General features: G+C 43.3%; 1 protein-coding gene across 2 annotated transcripts in view; it reads right to left on the bottom strand.

Annotated features, from left to right (window-relative positions):
* Positions 1 to 19,650, bottom strand: part of LOC144684897 (uncharacterized) — a 107,660-nt gene that overhangs the window by 79,462 nt on the left and 8,548 nt on the right. The window contains exons 3-8 of one of the 2 annotated variants that reach the window (XM_078549297.1): positions 18,789 to 19,103; positions 13,538 to 13,636; positions 8,564 to 8,641; positions 8,209 to 8,286; positions 5,262 to 5,684; positions 4,447 to 4,521 (exon numbers count right to left, since the gene is read on the bottom strand). In XM_078549297.1, coding sequence (XP_078405423.1) covers positions 4,447 to 4,521; positions 5,262 to 5,684; positions 8,209 to 8,286; positions 8,564 to 8,641; positions 13,538 to 13,636; positions 18,789 to 19,103 — 1,068 coding nt within the window. The remainder of the gene's footprint in view (positions 1 to 4,446; positions 4,522 to 5,261; positions 5,685 to 8,208; positions 8,287 to 8,563; positions 8,642 to 13,537; positions 13,637 to 18,788; positions 19,104 to 19,650) is intronic. The other variant, XM_078549298.1, reaches the window with a different exon arrangement.

Raw genomic sequence — 19,650 nt, 5'->3', positions numbered from 1 at the left:
CTCTTCTTCAGTGCAAAACATTAACTCTGTTTCTCTCTCTCCACAGATGCTGCCAGACCTGCTGAGTTTTTCCAGCATTTTCTGTTTTTATTTCAAATTTACCACATCCGCAGTGTTTTGCTTTTATTTTGAAACTTTCAGTCTGGATAATGAAAAATTTGGACTGACCCTCTCCCATTGAAATTTACCTGAAATTATCTGTCTCCTAATTGTTGTTGAATATATGACTGAGTGTGCTCAGATTAAACTGATAAGAATGGAAATTATGTACTTAGCATAAGTGTTTACCTCTTACCAAACATCTGGTTATTATAAAATTTATACTAAGTTCTAGCAGAGCAAGTTTTCTGTCCTGCAGTCTGGCCTGTGAGACCATCCCAAATGAGCGCATCTACAGGACATGTATCCACTTCAAATTTCTCTAGTACAGAATCATTGAGCTTTATTGTGAAGTGGAGACACTGTGACACATAAGGGTGGAAACAATATCTGGTCAATTTTCTCTAGACTTTGGTGACATCTCATAAAGAAGTACAGGCTCAGAATGCGGTTAGTGTGACCATTTATGTGCAGATTCGGGGGAACCCAGGTTAGGTAGAAACCATAGAAATTGACCCCATTTAACTGGTACAGTATACCTGCTCCCAGTGTGGATAGCCTGGCAGATAGGCAGAATACAAATAATATCATCATTGGAGCAGCAGAATGTCAAAAGTGGGAGGAGGTGGAGGGAAAGCTTAGTGTGGTATTTGTAAGAGATTCAATAATTAAGGGGACAGATAGCATTCTTTGTAAGCAGGATCGAGAGTTCTATATGGTTTGTTGTCTAATTAGTGCTGGGGTGAGGGACATCTCAAACTGGCATGAAATGATTTCAGAGGTGGATGGGTGGATCCAATTATTGCAGTCCATGTTGGGACCAACAACATGGTAAAGAGTAGGAAAGCGATCCTAGGATCTAGGAGCTAATTAAAGGGCAGCATCTCAAAGGTTATAATCTCTGGATTATTTCCCAGGCCACAAACAAATCGGCATTGGGATAAATAAATTAGGGAAGTGAACACATCGTTGAACAGGTGGTGTGGGCAAGAGGGCTTCTTGAAGGACATCTGGAGTCACTTCAGAGCATGAGCCAGTTTCCTGGATCATATGTTCCAGGAGGTGGACACCTCATAGGCAGTGAGAGTTCAGGATAGCAAATGGGTGACCATCTAGAAGAGTAGGAAGAGACAGGAAGTGCAGGTGTCTTCAGGATGTGTGCCACTCTGAAACTGGTACTCATCATTGGCGACTGCTGGGTGCCAACACCCAGAAAGAGTGCAGTCCAGATCATGGCACCAACGGACAAATGATTGCATGGGGGGAACAGCAAGGTTTAGCAATGCAGTATAGGAGATTCCATAGTTACGCAGGCGGACAGACGTTTCTGTTACCCTCATGGGTTCCACACAGTGTGGGACATTGGAACTAGGTCTCAGCAAGACTGGGACCAATGTCCTCAGGGGAAGGTTCACTATTTTGGTTAGGGAGGATTCAAACTTAATTGGGGGTTGCTGTGGGGAGAGGAGCAGTTGGGAGCATTGAGCACCAGAGTATTGAAGTAGAAAAGTGGAATAAAGGTGCTTAAAGTAGGGACAGTGTTCAATTGTACTAGAAAAGGAAGTGTAACATATTAGGTAGCAGCAAGCTAAGAATGATTATGAGGAATACAAAGACAGGTTGAGAATGCATGTATGTAAACACACAAAGTATGGTGAATAAGCTTTGTGAGCTACAACCAAAATAGTTGTGTGCGGACATGGACTACTGGCAATAATAGAAGTCTGGCTTAAAAATAATGAAAACTGGGGACTTAAAGTTCACAGATCCAAAGTGGTCAGAAGAGATAGGGAAGGAATAAAGGAAGTTGGGTGGCAGTACTGATTAGAGAAGAGATTGCAGTGTTGGAAAGGGAGAATGTCCTTAAGGGGGTAAGCACAGATTCCACTTGATTGGAGTTGAGAAGCAAAAAGTGCATGGCCTCCAAATAGTGAGAGGAAGAGATGGAGGGGCAGTTCTGGAGGAAAATCTTAGAGCTTTGTAAGAAATGTAGAATAGTTATATTGGGGTACGTTTGTTACCCAGATATTGACTAGGATAATGTTAGAGGAAAGGGTAAGGAGGGGGAGGAATTTTTGAAATGTGTTCAGGAGAACTTCCTTGATTAGTATGTTTTTGGTCCAATTAGAAATGAGGCATTGCTGGATCTGATGCTGGGGAATGAGGTTGGCCAATTAGATCAAACATCTGTGGCGGAGCAATTGGGTAAGAGTGATCATTGTATCATAAGTAATGGAGAAGAGCAAGGAACAATCTAAAGTAGAACTTCTAATTTGGAAGAGGGCTAACTTCAATGGAATGAGAGGGGATTTTGCCAGGGTAAAATGGAACCTAAGTTGGACAGAAAAAATGTAACTGTATCAGAACAATGGGTGATCTTTAAGGAACAGATGTTTCAAGCATAAGCCAGGTATACTCCATCAGAAGGGAAAGGCATGGGAAACAAAACTAGGGCTTCTTAGATGGCAAGAGCAATAGAGAATATGATGAATCAAAAAATAGGGTATATGATGCATATCAGGTGAATTCCTCAGGTAAGAACCAGGCTAAATATATGTTGAGAAGAGAAATAAAGAGGAAAATAAGATTTACAAAGAGAGAACATGAGAACAGAATGGCAACTAACATATACTAAACTCAAAAATCTTCTACATTATGTAAATAGTAAACAGGTGGTAGGAAGTGGGGTGAGGCCTGTTCGGGACAGTAGGATGAATATATGTTTAGAGGTGGCGGGCAAGGCTCGGACACTTAATGAGTACCCTTGTATTGGGGTTTACTAAAGAAGAGGATGCTGAGGTAATGGATGTGCTGAAAATTGATGGGCAGGATGTACTGGAAAGGATGCCTATGTTCAGAATAGATAGGGCGCTTCATCTGGATGTCTTCTATCCCAGGTTATCGAAGGGGAGTGGGAATAGCAGAGTTTATAGCAAACATATGGGTTTGCCATAAGCTTCAAATCATCCGTCAATGTGGATGAGGTGCTAGAGGATTGGAAAGTGGCAAATGTGACACCTTTGTTGATTCCTGGTAACCACAGTCAGTCAGTTTAACATCAGTGGTGGGTAAGATTTTAAAAACAATAATCCGAGAAAAATTTAAACAGGCACTTGGAGAGGTTTGAATTAATTAAGAAGATGCAGCATGGATTTGTAAAAGGCAGATCGTTTTTGACTAATTGAATCTTTTGATGAAGAGAATGCAGTGGATGTTGTCTATGTGGATTTAAAGAAAATGACAAATGCCAATTAAAAGACTGGTTGACAAAATTGAAGTTCCTGGGGCAGGATTTTGCAGCCCCCTCCATAGGGTAGTGTTGGTGGGGATTTACGTAGCCTGCAGAATTAGTAAACTGAAATATACACAAAGTGCTCTTTGTGAACTGAACTGAGGACATCAGGATGGCCAGACAGTTCTTACCATTATATGATGAGAGACCCTGGTGTAAGTTGGTACTCAGCAACCTATAATGTAATGGTGACAGTGTATTCGCCATTGTGACTACTTGAACAAAATTCCCAAAAATATAGACCCATGAAAGTAGCATCTTCAAAATAGCATTTATCATCGTTGTTACGAATTTGCTTTGGGTAGAAGCATCAGCTAAATTACTATAATAATATTTAACAATATAATATTCAAATTCAGCCATCGCATTAAACCAGTGGGTGAGTTGAACGTTTCTGTCTTCGCTCTGAAAAACTAAATTGAGTTGATTTTTATGTGTCTGTGCCCACAACTGATTTTGTCCATGTATGAATGGCTCTTTACACAAAAAGGTTCCACACTCCTGCCCTAAACCAAAGCCACCAAAAAGCTTAAAATAAACTAGCATTCCTTTTATAATAAAAAAGTAGCAAATGATGGAAACATTAAGCAGGTCAGGCAGCATCTGTGTAGAGAAACAGAGTTAATGTTTTAGACTGATGATCCTTCGTTAGAACAGATGAAGTATCACAACCTGAAATGTTAATTGTTTCTCTCTCCACAGATGCTGCCTGGCCTGCTGAGTGTTTCCAGCATTTTCTGTTTTTATTCTAGATTTCTAGCATCTGCAGTACTTTGCTTTTGTATTTGTATTCTTTTCACCTGTTATTGGTGGGACAATGCTGTGGTTAACATGAATATTTCCCTCAGTACACCTGCAATTCTGTCACTATCCTAGATTCTCTTCTCTGATACTCTACCAACTTTTTAGACTTTATAAAGATTCAAAGAAAAGTTTGGAAAGCCCCTCTTCCATTGAAATCCAGGCTGAGATTATATGTATTTTTATTGTAAGAGAATATATACTGAGTGCCGAGTGATAAGAATCGAAATTATGTACTTGGCGTAAGTATTTACCTCTTTTATTGTGAGGAATCATCTCAAGAACGCCACTGCCAGTATCATCTTGACTTTCTTTTGATTTTTGTCGTCCTGAACCACAATGCAGAAAAAAATATATCAGCAGACACACAAACTGACCCGAGTTGAATCCTGAATGTATCAATTTATGTGACATCATTCTAGATTCTCATTTAAATGCCTTGTATTAGAAATTTTTGATACCACTTTGATGAAACATTTGTCTCAACTCTTTCATTGTTCAAGTATAATGAAGCAGAACCAAACGTTTGCTTATTGTGAATACTGAAATGAGAACTGTCATAATTATTATTATCTGTTAGTTTCCAGCTGTTCAATGATGTTTAATCTGTTTATTTATACTCAATGTGCAGAATGTCACCCGAAAACATGGTAATCTATATTTTAAAGCAACAGAAACAGAATATTTATGAGGCATGCTCAGCTGATGTCAACACGTTTTATTTAACACTCGCACATGCCCCACCTGCCAAGTTAAAAATTCTGACCATGAAGTATGAACTGAAAATGGACACTTTCCGGGAGCAGAAATGGAGCAAGAGGTCAGCCTGGAACTGTAAGGAAACTCAGCTAATTTTCATATCTAGACAAAGCTTCAGAAAATCATTAACCTTTCTGCACTAATGGCTATATTTCTCCAACTAAGTAAAAACACTGGGTTCACAGGATTTGGTAAATGGAAGGCAAATAGTATTTCAAACTCTCTCTATGTTGCTGTCATGATTTCCAGCTGAAGGTTTTCATAATCATATGTCCATAAGTTTGTGTGATGTACAAAATGTAGAAATTACCTGCTGTGACCTTCAGTTCTGTGCTTTCAGTGCAGGTTCCCTCACTGGTGTCCCGTTTAACTTCAACAATTAACTTAGCACCATCATCCTTGGATACATCAGGAGACAGTGTAACAGAGCAGGGAATGCAGAAACCGTCAGATGTACGTTGTAAATCTGGCACCTCAGCACTGAAGGAATCATCTTTCTTACATAAATTGCATACATTTTTGAGGGGACGAGTTACCCTCTTTGGTCCTGATAACTGCCCTGCTGAAATTTCCCAGTGAAATAACTTCTTTGCCTTCTGCTCCCCTTTCCTCTTCACAGATGTGACAATGTTCACCACCTCTGGACTGAACAGAGTAACTTCCCAACTCAGATTGGTTTCCTCACCATCTATGATTTCACAAGATTTCTTGATAGCACTAATTGAAGGTGGAGCTAGAAAACAAAAGACATTATTGCGATATAAACTCTTATGTTCCAACTCTCTTCTATTTATTCTTATCTAGACACAGATTGGGAACTGAATTGACAGAAATGTTTATTGAACAACTAGGTGGACAATTAATAGGCTCTCAATTGCAGATGTCCCACTTTCTCCAAGCTACATACAAGTTCTGCTCAAACTGAGTTCCCTTGATTATACTGGGCTATTAACAAGCTAATGGACCACTGTTTGAGCCTCTTCGAGTGAATAATTTGTTGTTACTCATCTTGAGGCAGCTTTATAAGTAAAGTTAGTTTCAGCCAGCAGGATTAGTGAACTGCAAGTTCTAGTGTACAGCCACCCTATGGGAATCGTGAACTCTACTATGTAAACACACACACGGAAGAATTTCCCCCCCGGTTGAGGGGGGATGTACAGGAGCAGGTGCGTGCAGGCACGCCTCCAGTCGGTGCCCCCAATCAGGGGTGTACGTGGGAAGGCCAATTAAGCAATTAAGGCCCGCCCAGCATGACATCCGCCAGGAAGCGCTATGCGTCCCTGTGCAAATGGGGGGAAATTTCCTAAGTTGGGAATGCGCTCTTACGTGCATGCGCGTGAAAGAGCGCACTCATCTCCCTGAGGCAAAGTGCTGCCTCAGGGACATCGGCGAAAAATTCAAAAATGGTAAATGCACAAACATCAAATTTCCCTGACATGTCCCCTCATGTGACACTGTAACATGAGCTGGGACATGGCCATCACCTTTTTCAAACTTTAAAAACAATTTTAAAACCTTCATGAAACCTCATCCCGCCCGAGGGTGAGGTTTCATGCTTTTTCTGAAGCCCGCCAGGGCTCCCAGCCTCCCCGCCAACTTTAAGGTTAGACAGGCAAGTCCATTAACTACGTTAATTACTTTTTAAACAGCCTCAATCGGCCATTGACAGGTCGGCGGGCGCACAGCTGATTCGTCTGCGACCCCACCGACCTTAAAATGGAAATGACGCGGGGTGACGTTGGGAGTTCCGCCTGACGTCATCCCGCATCATTTTACATGCCGGGCCCCGCCCCTCGATCACCGACCTCAATATCCTGGCCACAGTGTTCTTCTATGCTGAGCTGAGCTCATCAAGTTGGTCAGATAATATTTGGCGTTATATGGTAAGAAAATCTGTTAATTTAGTATTCAGGAGCTTATATGCTGAATGGATTGTGTTAATCATTGCTAATATCTAACAGAATCCCATCACAGAGGCCTGTCTACAGGACCTTCAGTCTTCCAGTTGGCTCAGCTGGTAGCAATCTCGGTTTTAATTCATAATGTTGTGGGTTCGAGCTCCACTCTCAGGCTTGAGCACAGAATCCAGGTGACACTTCAGTGCTCGACTGAGGGAGTGCTACATAGTTGAAGGTGCCAATTTCTCAAGGATGTATTAAACTAAGGACTATCTGATTGCTCAGGTGGATGTAAAAGATCCCTTGACACTTTTATAAGAAGAACAGGTTGCTCTCTGGTTATAGTAAATCATTATTTTCTCTCAACCAATGCCACCAAAAAAGCCCAGAATAGTCTACAACATTAAAGCTGGGTGGAGGTAATGTTTTTACCCATTTGTTAGTCTATTTGTATGTCTGTAAACAATATATTTTAAAAACTAATGAACCGATTTCAACGAAAATTAGTACACAAATAGGTGATGGCCCAAGAAAGAATGGATTAGTTTTTGGTGAAGATGCAGATCTGGATTCAGATCCTATTTTTTTTTTAAATGTATCCTTTAACATTGGGAGATAGGAAAATTGTATTTTTTTAAAGGATGTTGTGAATTCTGTCAGCTACTGCGGTCATATTTGTCACAGCTATCAAAATGTGAGCAGTGTTTTCAGAGCAGCTTGTTGGATGTGCATTGGCCTAAAGCCTCCTCAGTAAGAGACTTTAAGCTCTTAATAAAAATATTGAAATTTTCAGCTTTGTGGTTGCAGAGCATCAACCAGGCAGGGAAATGCCTCAAGGAAGAGCTGAATGTTTATAATAATATTGAGTTCACACAGCGTGGCAGGGGTATGTGCTCTACTGAGTCCCCTCTTCATTTGTTATTTGTTGTTTTTGGGACCGTGCTGAGCATATTTCAACGATGATCTCCATTACACCTGCATTTCAGTCACTGCCTGGGAATCTCTTCTGTGATGCTGAACCAACTTTTGAATCTTTGAGAGAAACAGAGTTAATGTTTCGATTCTGTATGACTCTTCTTCAGTGCAAAATGTTAACTCTGTTTCTCTCTCTCCACAGATGTTGCCAGACCTGCTGAGTTTTCCCAGTATTTTCTGTTTATATTCCAGATTTACCACATCCGCAGTATTTTGCTTTTATTTTGAAACTTTCAGTCTGGATAATGAAAAGTTTGGACTGACCCTCTCCCATTGAAATTTACCTGAAATTATCTGTCTCCTAATTGTTGTTGAACATATGACTGAGTGTGTTCAGATTAAATTTATAAGAATGGAAATTATGTACTTAGCATAAATATTTACCCCTTGGAGATTGAGAACTTCGCTTCTTAATAAGAGCTCTGACAGTATCATCTTCAATTTCCTTTGGTTTGCTTTGTCCTTAAACAACAATGCAATCAAAATATATTAGCAGGCACAGACTGACCCAAGTTGAATCCTGAATGTGACAGTTTTGTAAGTACGACATTCTAGATTCTCGTTTAAACACTTTGTATTTTGAAACTTTCAGTCTGGATAATGAAAAGTTTGGACTGACCCTCTCCCATTGAAATTTACCTGAAATTATCTGTCTCCTAATTGTTGTTGAACATATGACTGAGTGTGTTCAGATTAAATTTATAAGAATGGAAATTATGTACTTAGCATAAATATTTACCCCTTGGAGATTGAGAACTTCGCTTCTTAATAAGAGCTCTGACAATATCATCTTCAATTTCCTTTGGTTTGCTTTGTCCTTAAACAACAATGCAATCAAAATATATTAGCAGGCACAGACTGACCCAAGTTGAATCCTGAATGTGACAGTTTTGTAAGTACGACATTCTAGATTCTCGTTTAAACACTTTGTATTAGGAATTTTTGATACCATTTGAATGTAACATTTTTCTCAACTCTTTCATTTTTCAAGTATAATGAAGCAGAACCAAACATCTGGTTATTATAAAATTTATACTAAGTTATAGCAGAGCAAGTTTTCTGTCTAGACTGCAGTAGGTGGGCATTTCTGGACTGTGAGACTGTCCCAAACGAACACATCTACAGGACATGTCCCCACTTCAAATTTCTCTGGTGCAGAATCATTGAGCTATATTGTGAAGTGGAGACACTGTGACACATAAGGGTGGAAACAGTATCTGGCCAATTTTCTCTAGATTTTGGTGACATCTTATAAAGATGTACAGGCTCAGAATGCGGTTAGTGTGACCATTTATGTGCAGATTCGAGGGAACCCAGGTTAGGTAGAAACCGTAGAAATTGATCCCATTGAACAGGTACAATATACCTGCTCCCAGTGTGGATAGCCTGGCAGATAGGCAGAATACAAATAATACCATCATTGGAGCAGCAGATTGTCAAAAGTGGGAGGAGGAGGAGGGGGAGCTTAGTGTGCTACTTGCACGAGATTCAATAATTAAGGGGACTGATAGCATTCTTGGTAAGCAGGATCGAGAGTCCTATATGGTTTGTTATCTAAGTAGTGCTGGGGTGAGGGACATCTCAAACTGGCATGAAATGATTTCGGAGATGGATGGGTGGATCCAATTATTGAAGTCCATGTTGGGACCAACAACATGGTAAAGAGTAGGAAAGCGATCCTATTCGGAGATTATCAGGATCTAGCAGCTAATTAAAGGGCCGCATCTCAAAGGTTATATGGATTATTTCCTGAGTCACATACAAATCGGCATTGAGATAACAAAATTTGGAAGCTGAACGCACGATTGAATGGGTGTTGTGGGAAAGAGGGCTTCTTGAAGGACATCTGGAGTCACTTCAGAGCATGAGCCAGTTTCCTGGATCATATGTTCCAAGAGGTGGCCACCTCATAGGCACTAAGAGTTCAGGATAGTAGATGGATGACCATCCAGAGGAGTAGGAAGTGAGAGGAAGTGCAGGCCTCTTCAGGGTATGTGCCACTCTGAAACTGGTACTCATCATTGGAGACTGCTGGGCGCCAACACCCAGAAAGTGTGCAGTCCAGATCATGGCACCAACGGCCAAAGTATTGCATGGGGGGGAACAGCAAAGTTTAGCAATGCAGTATAGGAGATTACATAGATAGGCAGGGAGATAGCATTTCTGTTACCCTCATCATGAGTTCCACACAGTGCGGGGAACTGGAACTAGATTTCAACAAGACCGGGACCAATGTCCTTGGGGGAAGGCTCTCTACCTTGGTTAGGGAGGGTTCAAAATTAATTGGGGGGTGCTGTGGGGAGAGGAGCAGTAGGGAACGTTGGGACCAGAATATCTAAGTAGAAAAGTGGAATAAAGGTGCTTAAAGGAGTGACAGTGTTGGATAGGACTACAAAAGGAAGTATAACACATTAGATAGGAGCAAGCTAAGAACGATTATGAGGAATACAAAGACAGATTGAGAATGCATGTATGTAAACACACAAAGTATGGTGAAGAAGCTTTGTGAGCTGCAAGCAAAATAGTTGTGTGCGAACATGATGTAGTGGTAATAATGGAAGTGTGACTTAAAAATATTGAAAACTGGGGACTTAATGTTCACAGGTCCAAAGTGGTCAGAAGAGATAGGGAAGGAATAAAGGCAGTTGGATGGCAGTACTGATTAGAGAAGAGATTGTACTGTTGGAAAGAGAGAATGTGCTTAAGGGGGTAAGCACAGAATCCACTTGTTTGGAGTTGAGAAGCAAAAAGTGTACGGCCTCCAAATAGTGAGAGAGAGAAGAAGATGGAGGGGCAATTCTGGAGGAAAATATTAGAGGTGTGTAAGAACTGTAGAATAGTTATATTCGGGTACTTTTTTTAATCAAATATTGTCTGCGATAATGTTAGAGGAAAAGGTAAGGATGGGGAGGAATTTTTGAAATGTATCCTGGAGAACCTCCTTGATTAGTATGTTTCTGGTCCAATTAGAAACAAGGCATCGCTGGATCTGATGTTGGGGAATGAGGTTGGCCAATTAGATCAAACATCTGTTGGGGAGCAATTGGGTAAGAGTGATCATTGTATCATAACTAATGGAGAAGAGCAAGGAACAATCTACAGTCGAACTTCTAATTTGCAAGGGGGCTAACTTCAATGGAATGAGAGGGGATCTTGCCAGGGCAAAATAGAATCAAAATTTGACAGAAAAATGTAACTTTATCAGAACAATAGGTGAAATGTTTGAGGTATAAGCTAGATATACTCCACCAAAAGGGAAAGGCAGGGGAACCAAAACCAGGGCTTCTTGGATGGCAAGCGTGATAGATAATATGATGAATCAAGAAATGGGGTGCATGATGCATATCAGATGAATTCCTCAAGTGAGAACTAGGCTAAATATAATAAGTTGAGAAAAGCAGTGAAGAGCAAAATAAAATTCACAAAGAGAGAACATTAGAATAGAATGACAACTAACATATACAGAACCCAAAAATCTTCATTATGTAAATAGAAAACAGGTAGTAAGAAGTAGGGTGGGGCTTGTTTGGGACAGTCAGGTGAATATATGCTTAGAGGTGGAGGGCAGCACTAGGACACTTAATGAGTACTTTGTATTGGGGTTTACTAAAGAAGAGGATGCTAAGGTAATGGGCGTTATGAAAATTGATGGGCAGGACGTACTGGAAAGGCTGTCTATACACAGAGTGGATAAGTCGCCTGGTCTGGATACCTTCTATCCCAGGTTATCGAAGGGAAGTGGGGATAGCAGAAGGGTTTGCCATAATCTTCAAATCATTCCTCAATGTGGATGAGGTGCTAGAGGGTTGGAAAGTGGCAAAGGTGACACCCTTGTTGAAGGGAAGGTGTAACGAGATTCCTGGTAACCACAGTTGGTCAGTTTAACATCAATGGTGGGTAAAATTTTAAAAACAATAATCAGAGAAAAATTTTACAGGCACTTGGAGAGGTTTGAATTAATTAAGAAGATGCAGCATGGAATTGTAAAAGGCAGATCGTTTTTGACTAATTGAATTTTTTGATGAAGAGAATGCAGTCTATGTGGATTTAAAGAAAATGACAAATGCGAATTAAAAGACTGGTTGACAAAATTGAAGTTTCTGGGGCAGGATTTTGCAGCCCCCTCCATAGGGTAGTGTTGGTGGGGGCTTGCAGTCGGGTGAGGTCCTGTAAAATTCTGTAGGTGACTTTCCCATTGCCTAACAGCCCAGCCCCGACCTCACTGCAATATTTGGGGCAGGGGAGGGGGAGCGAGGCCTAGGGTGCCCACCCTCACCCCAATTCAGGCCCTTAAGTGGCTAGCCCGCTAGGCTTAACGTAAATCTGGCTCCTGGCTCTTCTTCACAAGGACTGATTGCAGTGGTGCTGCTGGGACCAAAGAGCTGCTGGTCATCAGATGGCCAGCAGCTGTCCGAGGCAGGCCTTCCTCCTCCAAGCATTAAATAGCTGTCAGGCTACCCCAGACAGCAGAGAGGAGTTCCTCACAAAACTTTTCTGTGGCAGGTGGGAAACTGCACCATCCATTAAAGGCTACCGATGGAATTGGAGGGTCGGTGTCAGCTTGGAGAAAAAATTGGCTTAAGGATATAAAACTGCGAGTCATGGTGAATGGTTGTTTTTCAGAATGGAAGATGGTAGACAGTCATGTTCCCCAAGGGTCAGTGGTAGGACCATTGCTTTTTTTGATATATATAAATAACTTGGATATTGGAATATAGGGTAAAATTTCAAAATTTGCTAATGATACCAAGCGTGGGGATGTGGCAAACACTGAAAATGTTACAAAGCAACTGCAAGAGGATATGGATAGACTAGTAGAATGGGCAAACAGGAGGCAGATGGACACTAATGCACTGAAGTGCTAGGTGATGCATTTTGCTGAAGGGGTAAGGAGAGACGATCTATATTTGATGGTAAAGCTAGTTCCAAAGAGTGTGCAAGGACAGAGGTTCTCAAGCATAGATTTTTAAAGGTGGCAGGACATATCGAAAGAGGAGTTAGCAAAGCATATGGGATCACAGGCATCATAAGGAAAGATATTGAGTACAAGAGCTAGGAAGTTATGCTGAACTTTTATGACACCCTGGTTAGGCCACAATTAGAGAGATTTGCTAAAGGTGTGCAAGATTAAGACAAATCTAGTTAAGGTAGATTTAAAAAAGGCTGATGGTCCAAGGATTATATGACACAGATTTAAGGTTTTGGGCAAGAGATGCAGGGGGGATGTGAAGAAGAACTTATTTTACGCGGGAGTGATGATGACCTGGAACTCCGTGCCTTACATGGTGGTGTGGGAGTGGAAGTAATCAATGATTTCAAAAGGAAATTGGATGGGAACAAGGGAAATGAACCTGCAGGGGATACAACTGACGAGTGAGACTGACTGGACTGCCCCACAGAGAGCCAGCATGGACTCGATAGACTGAATGGCATCCTTATGTGCTGCAATGACTTGTGATGAAAGGATTAACAGCCCCGTGGTGAAACCAATGATTATCATAATGAGGCCAACCAATGCTAGTCAAAACCAGTGTTAGAGAAAACAAAGCAAATCCACAAATTGTGATTCCTTGCCAAGAAATCTTTCTGCAGTTCAATACATTAACAAATATTCAATATCTTTAATTAAATTTCCAAGCAAAAAGTCCAATAATCAGGAAGTTCTCACTTTATCATTTGTAGTTATTCCTTATGAAAATGAAAAGGACCTTACTTTTACGTTTTTTGTTCCAGAAATAAAATCCCAAATATACTGCACAAAGCACAACAAAGCCACAGATGCTTCCAATAATTGGTCCTTTTGGTATTTGTTCTGTTAAAGTAGAAAACACAGACAACAGTTGAAAATTTGACAATAAATAAATTGTATCATTTTCATATATATTCATTAGAAGCCATATCTGTCCTGTTTTCTATTAATCATGTCTGTTAATTTTCTAGAAGATGTGGTAGAAATGGGTACATATCGATGTGAAATGGACGCAATCTTGATAAATTTAGCCGTGGTAGTCTGAAGCCAATCTCGTGTGTATTTGGTCTTATGCTAAATTAATCAGGCTTACTTTTTAGTCATCCTAGGAGGTTGCCTCAAACAGGCATCAGGGCCTTTGGATACGCTGCTTGGGGGGTCTAACCTCTGTTGAAGGGCCACCCTGAAAATGTCCTTACAATGGGCAGAATTTTCTGTTTTTCAGACTAAGGGTGGAATTTTCCATGCCCGCTGGCATCGGGCATGTTTGGGGGCCTGAGCAGACAATATGGCGAGAAGGCCAAAATCGGTTTCGAGACGTCATGAAAATGCGTTGTAATACATCTGCATATCATTATAAGCCCAGCTCGCCGGAATCATTCTCCCATACTGGATCATCGGGGCACATCGGCATGTGTTTGTTTCACAACTGAACGTAAGTGACATGCACCAGGCGAGCTGCACTTCCCTCGGGACTTTGAGGCTTGTTTGCCTACCTTGCTTCCGGCAACACTCACGGTCATCAGCGGCAGGCTTCACAGACACAACCACATCACTTATAGAGGGGTTCAGAGCCAGGTCTCTAATTACCAGACCAGCCATAAGGCTTTTCAATGGCTTCAGGACTAGGGCTTGCTTGGGGAAGGGGGAGAAGTGGCCTCAGGCAAGGGAAGAGGTTGCAGGGTGAGGGCTGTACTGGGGAAGGAGGGTAACCCAGGGTGTGTGCGGGGACACATGATGATCCGTGCAAGTGGCCTCAAGAGGTTGAGGGCTGAGGAGGCAGTCTCCAGAGGAGGTGAGGCCAGGTTTAGATGTGAGGGTCTGTGTGAGAGAGTGAGTAGTGATGTCCCTTGAGCTGGCAGTGAGTAAGATGCCAGTGAAGGTGTGATGGGCTTGTGAGTATGTGAGTTTAGAGTGATGAGATGGCTGCCTTACCCAGGCGGCATGGATGAGATCATTCATCCTTTTTCTGCACTGGATGGCCAACCTTTTCTCTGCAGCACTGGCACTGACCAACACTGTCACCGCCTCCCAAGCCGGAGTGGTGACACTGATGGGCCTCCTGCAGCCAGACCGGGGGTAGAGGACACCGCAGCGCACTCCAACGGTGTCCAGAAGGCATCCCAGTGATGCGCCACGGAATTGGGGGGCTGCACTCTTCATGGCTTTTGGGGCCACGTTTACACCGGTGCCCTCCTGGGCTGGAAGCACTGAGATGTCTGTCCATGGCTGCACTTTAAGTATGGCACCCAGCATGAGTAAATGGCAAGGTGAGGGTGAATCGGAGGCTGCCCACCAGTGAAACAGCGTGTTTGCTGGGAATGCATGATTAATGAGGCAGGATTGGGATGCTACAGCATGAAAAGCTATCATTTCGGCTGGTGGATAAAACGTCCTTCTTCCTGCCTGCTACCGCACTCAATGTGAATCTGGGACGATTCCGCCCTAAGTGCGGTGGCAGGTGGGATAGTCGACGGCCGGATTTTCTGCTCGAAAGCTCATTAGTTATGCATCAGAGAGCTGCTCACCGAATCACTCGGTGGGGTGGGCAGTAATTTACCCGTCTGCCACTACCTCATGAGGTACCTCAGGCGCCATATTTAAGAGGTGTCCAAACACACATTCACTCTCTGCAGGTGCACTGTATGCTGTCACCAAACACAATGTCTGCTGGGAGAAGAAAGCCCCATGTGCTACAATTCAGCCACGACTCCCTGGTGACTGTCGTCCAGGCCGTGTGCGATCACCATGATGTCCTCTTCCCGAGGGGTGGCACCAGGAGGTCAACCATCCTGATCTTGCCAGCCAGGGAGGAGTTTGCCAGGGAGGCCTGTGCCCATGGCCCACTGAAAAGAAATGCGCTGGAGTGCAGGAAGAGGATGAATGATCTCATTCGCTCCACCAGGGTAAGTCTACCTTCCATTCACTCTAGACTCGCACTCTCATAAGGGCATCGGGCACTCTAAGGGTTACAGTCCACAGGGATTCAAACACTAATAGCATAAGGGTCATCTTGATTGAATGTCTCACACACACTTTAACATCACCACAATCTCATGTACTATCTTGCACACTCAACATTTTCTGCCCTTACTGGGGAGGGCACAGCACATACGGCAGCAATGTATGCTTCCCAACCTCTCTTCCATCTGTTCCATCACATTCCATTCCATCTGTCTTCATATAGGAAAAGCTAGCCCACAACAAGAGGGGAGATCCCAGGCTGGTGGAGGAACCCCCAAGATCCAGGATCTGACTCCCTTTGAGGAGGAGGCAGGTATGTTGGACAGGGATCGCTCCTGTGGCAAAGGTGAGATTGGCTTCCCCCAGTTGGGGTAACCCTCCATTAGTCGGGTACATCATGACCTTCACAGTGAGTTAAATGTAATGTCGGATTCTGTCTACTCAGGAACTAATTCTACCTTTTCCCTCTTTCAGGTACTAGCAGGAGCTGGCCAGGACATATCTACAACCAGCCCCTCAACCCAGCCCCAAGCCCACATCAGATGATGGTGCTGAGGATCCACTAGATGTAGAGCCATCACTGCGTTCACCTCCACCCTCCACCAGCACAGAGACACACACCTCAGTGGGCCCTATATCTAGATTAGGGTTGGGTTCACTATCTAAAGAACACCTCACTGACACATCTCCCCAGCAGTCGGAGGCAATGACAGCCCAGGCCCCGGCACTCGGAGACTGTGGGAGAACAGGCCCCTGCTGAGTCCGAGTCTGATGATCAGCCTCTGCAGTAGGCCACTGTACACATGCTAGAGATGCAAAGGCAGGCAGGGGAACATCAGGCAGAGCTGTCAGAGGCAGTTTCCAGACTAGAACGAAGGATGGAGGACTCTGTCTGCATTCTCTCTGATGTCGTGGTTCCAGCATGTGATCACCTCGAGGTCTCCATGGGAAGGTGGCGGCCGCCTTGGAGACCACAGTCCAGGTGTTTTAGCCTGATTTGTGTTCGGATCATCACTCCATCGCTCTAGGCATGGATGGGATCCATGGCTTGGCGAGAGGGGTACAGGGCACCTCAAAATCACTTCAGGTGCCCTTTTCCTCCAGGAGCCAGAGAGGAGCCCTCAGGTACACAAGGGGAGGAGGAGCTTCTGCTGGACACCCGAACCATCCACACAGGACACTTCGAGGGTGTTCAGCCATTCCCAATCCCCTCTGCCTGTGACCCCATCAGCTCCAGCTGCTCAGGCCGTGGAGGGTGCACCTGCCCCACAGCAGGAGACCCAAAGCAGGCTGGGGCCCTCCAATGTCACCTCAGGCAACATGACATGGTAGTCATACCCTTCCTGCAAATAACCCTCTCCCACAGTGATGGGTCTGTGTGCACCCCTTCCCTCTCATGCTCTAATAAACCCCCCCAGTTCCTCCACCCCTAGTCATTCCTCCGCAGCCCTTCCCTCCCTTGTTCCTCATAATTGCACCCACCGTCAGTCATTTCTCTACCTGCCATCCCTCACTCCCTTCCTTGGGCATCTGAAACCTATACACCCCCTCGCCCACTCCGGCATGACTGTCTATTTCCCCACATCCTCCTTCCCCAGTCTGGTCTCTGCTGGTAGAGGGCAGCCCTGTCTGTGCCCCACACCAGTTCCTGCCGGTAGAGTGCAGCCCTGCCAGCACTCCCCACGCTAGTCTCGCCTGAGAGAGCAGCTTTGCCAGCGGTCAGGAGTCAGAGCAGCAGCAAGAGATGGCAGCAGTGTTGCTGCAGGCAGGCTTACAATGTTGTACGCACCTTGAAGTTGTGAGTCAAGTGAAGGCGGGCAGGTGCACAGAGGGAGAATGTGATTCCGGTGAGTTGTGATTTTAATAAGTATTCATGATATGCTAATACATGCAAATTGGGCTCCGGACATGGATCAGCAGGAAAGTCGACCTGCCATTAGGCCACCATGAAAGTCCTGTGGGGAAAATTCATTCCAACTTATTTTCCCGCTGGCGGATATCCCACTTTTGGCCTCATGCCCAGTTTTGCGTTTGTGCCCGCCACGATTCCCACCTCTGGCGGGAGTGGAAAATTCCACCCAATCAGTGGAACCAGCCAGCTCTGCCCTGCTTCAGAATTCTTCAATAACCCCTTCAGCTGCCAACAAAAGGCCATTTTTAAAATTTACTTTTTTTTTAAACAACTTCCTATGAGGTTAGGAGGGTCAGAATGACATTCAAATTCTAACCATACCCAATGTTCTATGATTAACTCCAGCCTGGAGTCCAGAGTTCAGGCATTGTAGCTGCATGGCTGTCCTTGACACTCCCTATTTGTTTGCACTTGGTTAAGACAAGATGTGGTATATAGACTATGCCTAAACTTATCATATACAAAGTAGGGATCTGCGTTTGGCTGATACCAATCCTCTGAAGAGCCAGGTGAGGAAAATAGAAAAATCGAGATTCAAATAAAGGTGAAAATACTAGAACAACAGAAAAAGCAAAGGGTAATCTTTTTGACTTCAGTAACTGACATATCCATACCAATAACAAATGCTACAAGGCGGACAAGACAAGGTTTATATCCTGATTTCAATCAACCCAATTCTCCTATAAATTAATTTCAACTATCCTGAATATAGAACACAAAATATCAGCCTTATTTTTGAAAAGGATTTTAAAAAAGCAGTCTATCTCATAGCAGTATTCTCTTGTGCTGGGAAGACCTATTAAAGTTAAAATCTGCTAACAAATATATTGGATGCCTGCCCCATTCACGCTGTTTGCAGGGTTGGAGAAAAACTCTGTGCGTCACAGTAAAAAACCAGGATATACCATGAGGCAAGTTCAACTGGTCAGAAATCAGCTGCTTTCACAGCACCCACAGGAACAGTATAACTGGGGGCCTGAGAAGCTAATATAATGCCTGTGCCAAAAGCAGATGATTTGTAACTATAGATGTTATGTGTGAGAAAGGTAATGAGAGCTTCACTACTGTAAAGAAATAAATGATAACCAAAACCTGTACTCTTCTCTAACCAGATCTTACCTTCAACTGGGTCAGTATCCAGAGTAAAATTGCCAAGAAGGGTTTTATGCTTCACCACACATGTATAGTTAGTGCCTTCACCCAATGATGGTTCAATTCTTATTTTACTGGAAACACTGAATGTTCCATCACTGTTTGTACCTAAGTCGTCAGTGGACTGGCTTTGTGAAACGTATTCCATTTTTCCATTTGATAATATGAACCAACTAATATTGAGCTGTTTAGGATAAAATTCCTGAACATCACACACCAGAAAGTGCTCTGCACCATTTACAGTTGTAATTTCTTGTCTGGACATGCTGACTTTTGGTTGGGCTGCGTAAAAGAGAACAGTTGTTGGTTGTAAGTTGTTAATACATCATCATATATCAAACTAGACTTTACTGATTCTTGCTCTGGGAAACTTGAAAAATCCATCCTAGCTGTTGTATCCAAAAATCTACTGCATTGTTGCCATTTTTTTGTGTTTTTTGTTAACTTGCAGGATGATCCTTGAATGTGGAGGTTGATGGGGTGGACGATGAGGATGAGGGGAACCCTATCATGATTGTGGGAGGGAGAGGAAGGGGTAAGAGCAGAAGTATGTAAAGATCTGACACGGTTGAGGATCCTGTTGAGCATGCTGTGTGGGGGTTGGGGGAGGAAAAAGGAAAATATATTGGAAATGCTAGTATGGCAGATTGCATCATCTGAACAGATGTGGCAGAGAAACTGGGAGAAAGGAATAGAGGCGTTACAGGAAGCAGGAGGTGAGGAAGTGTAGTTCAGATAATCCTTTGCCATTTCTGCAATCTCCAGCATAGTGCCATCACCAAACACATCTTCCCTTGCCCTCCCCATCAGCAGTCCAAAGGAATTGTTC

The sequence above is a fragment of the Cetorhinus maximus genome, chromosome 9, assembly GCF_964194155.1.
Source record: "Cetorhinus maximus chromosome 9, sCetMax3.hap1.1, whole genome shotgun sequence".
In the NCBI taxonomy this organism is placed as follows: Eukaryota; Metazoa; Chordata; class Chondrichthyes; order Lamniformes; family Cetorhinidae; genus Cetorhinus; species Cetorhinus maximus.
This window is presented reverse-complemented; position numbering and strand designations above follow the sequence as displayed.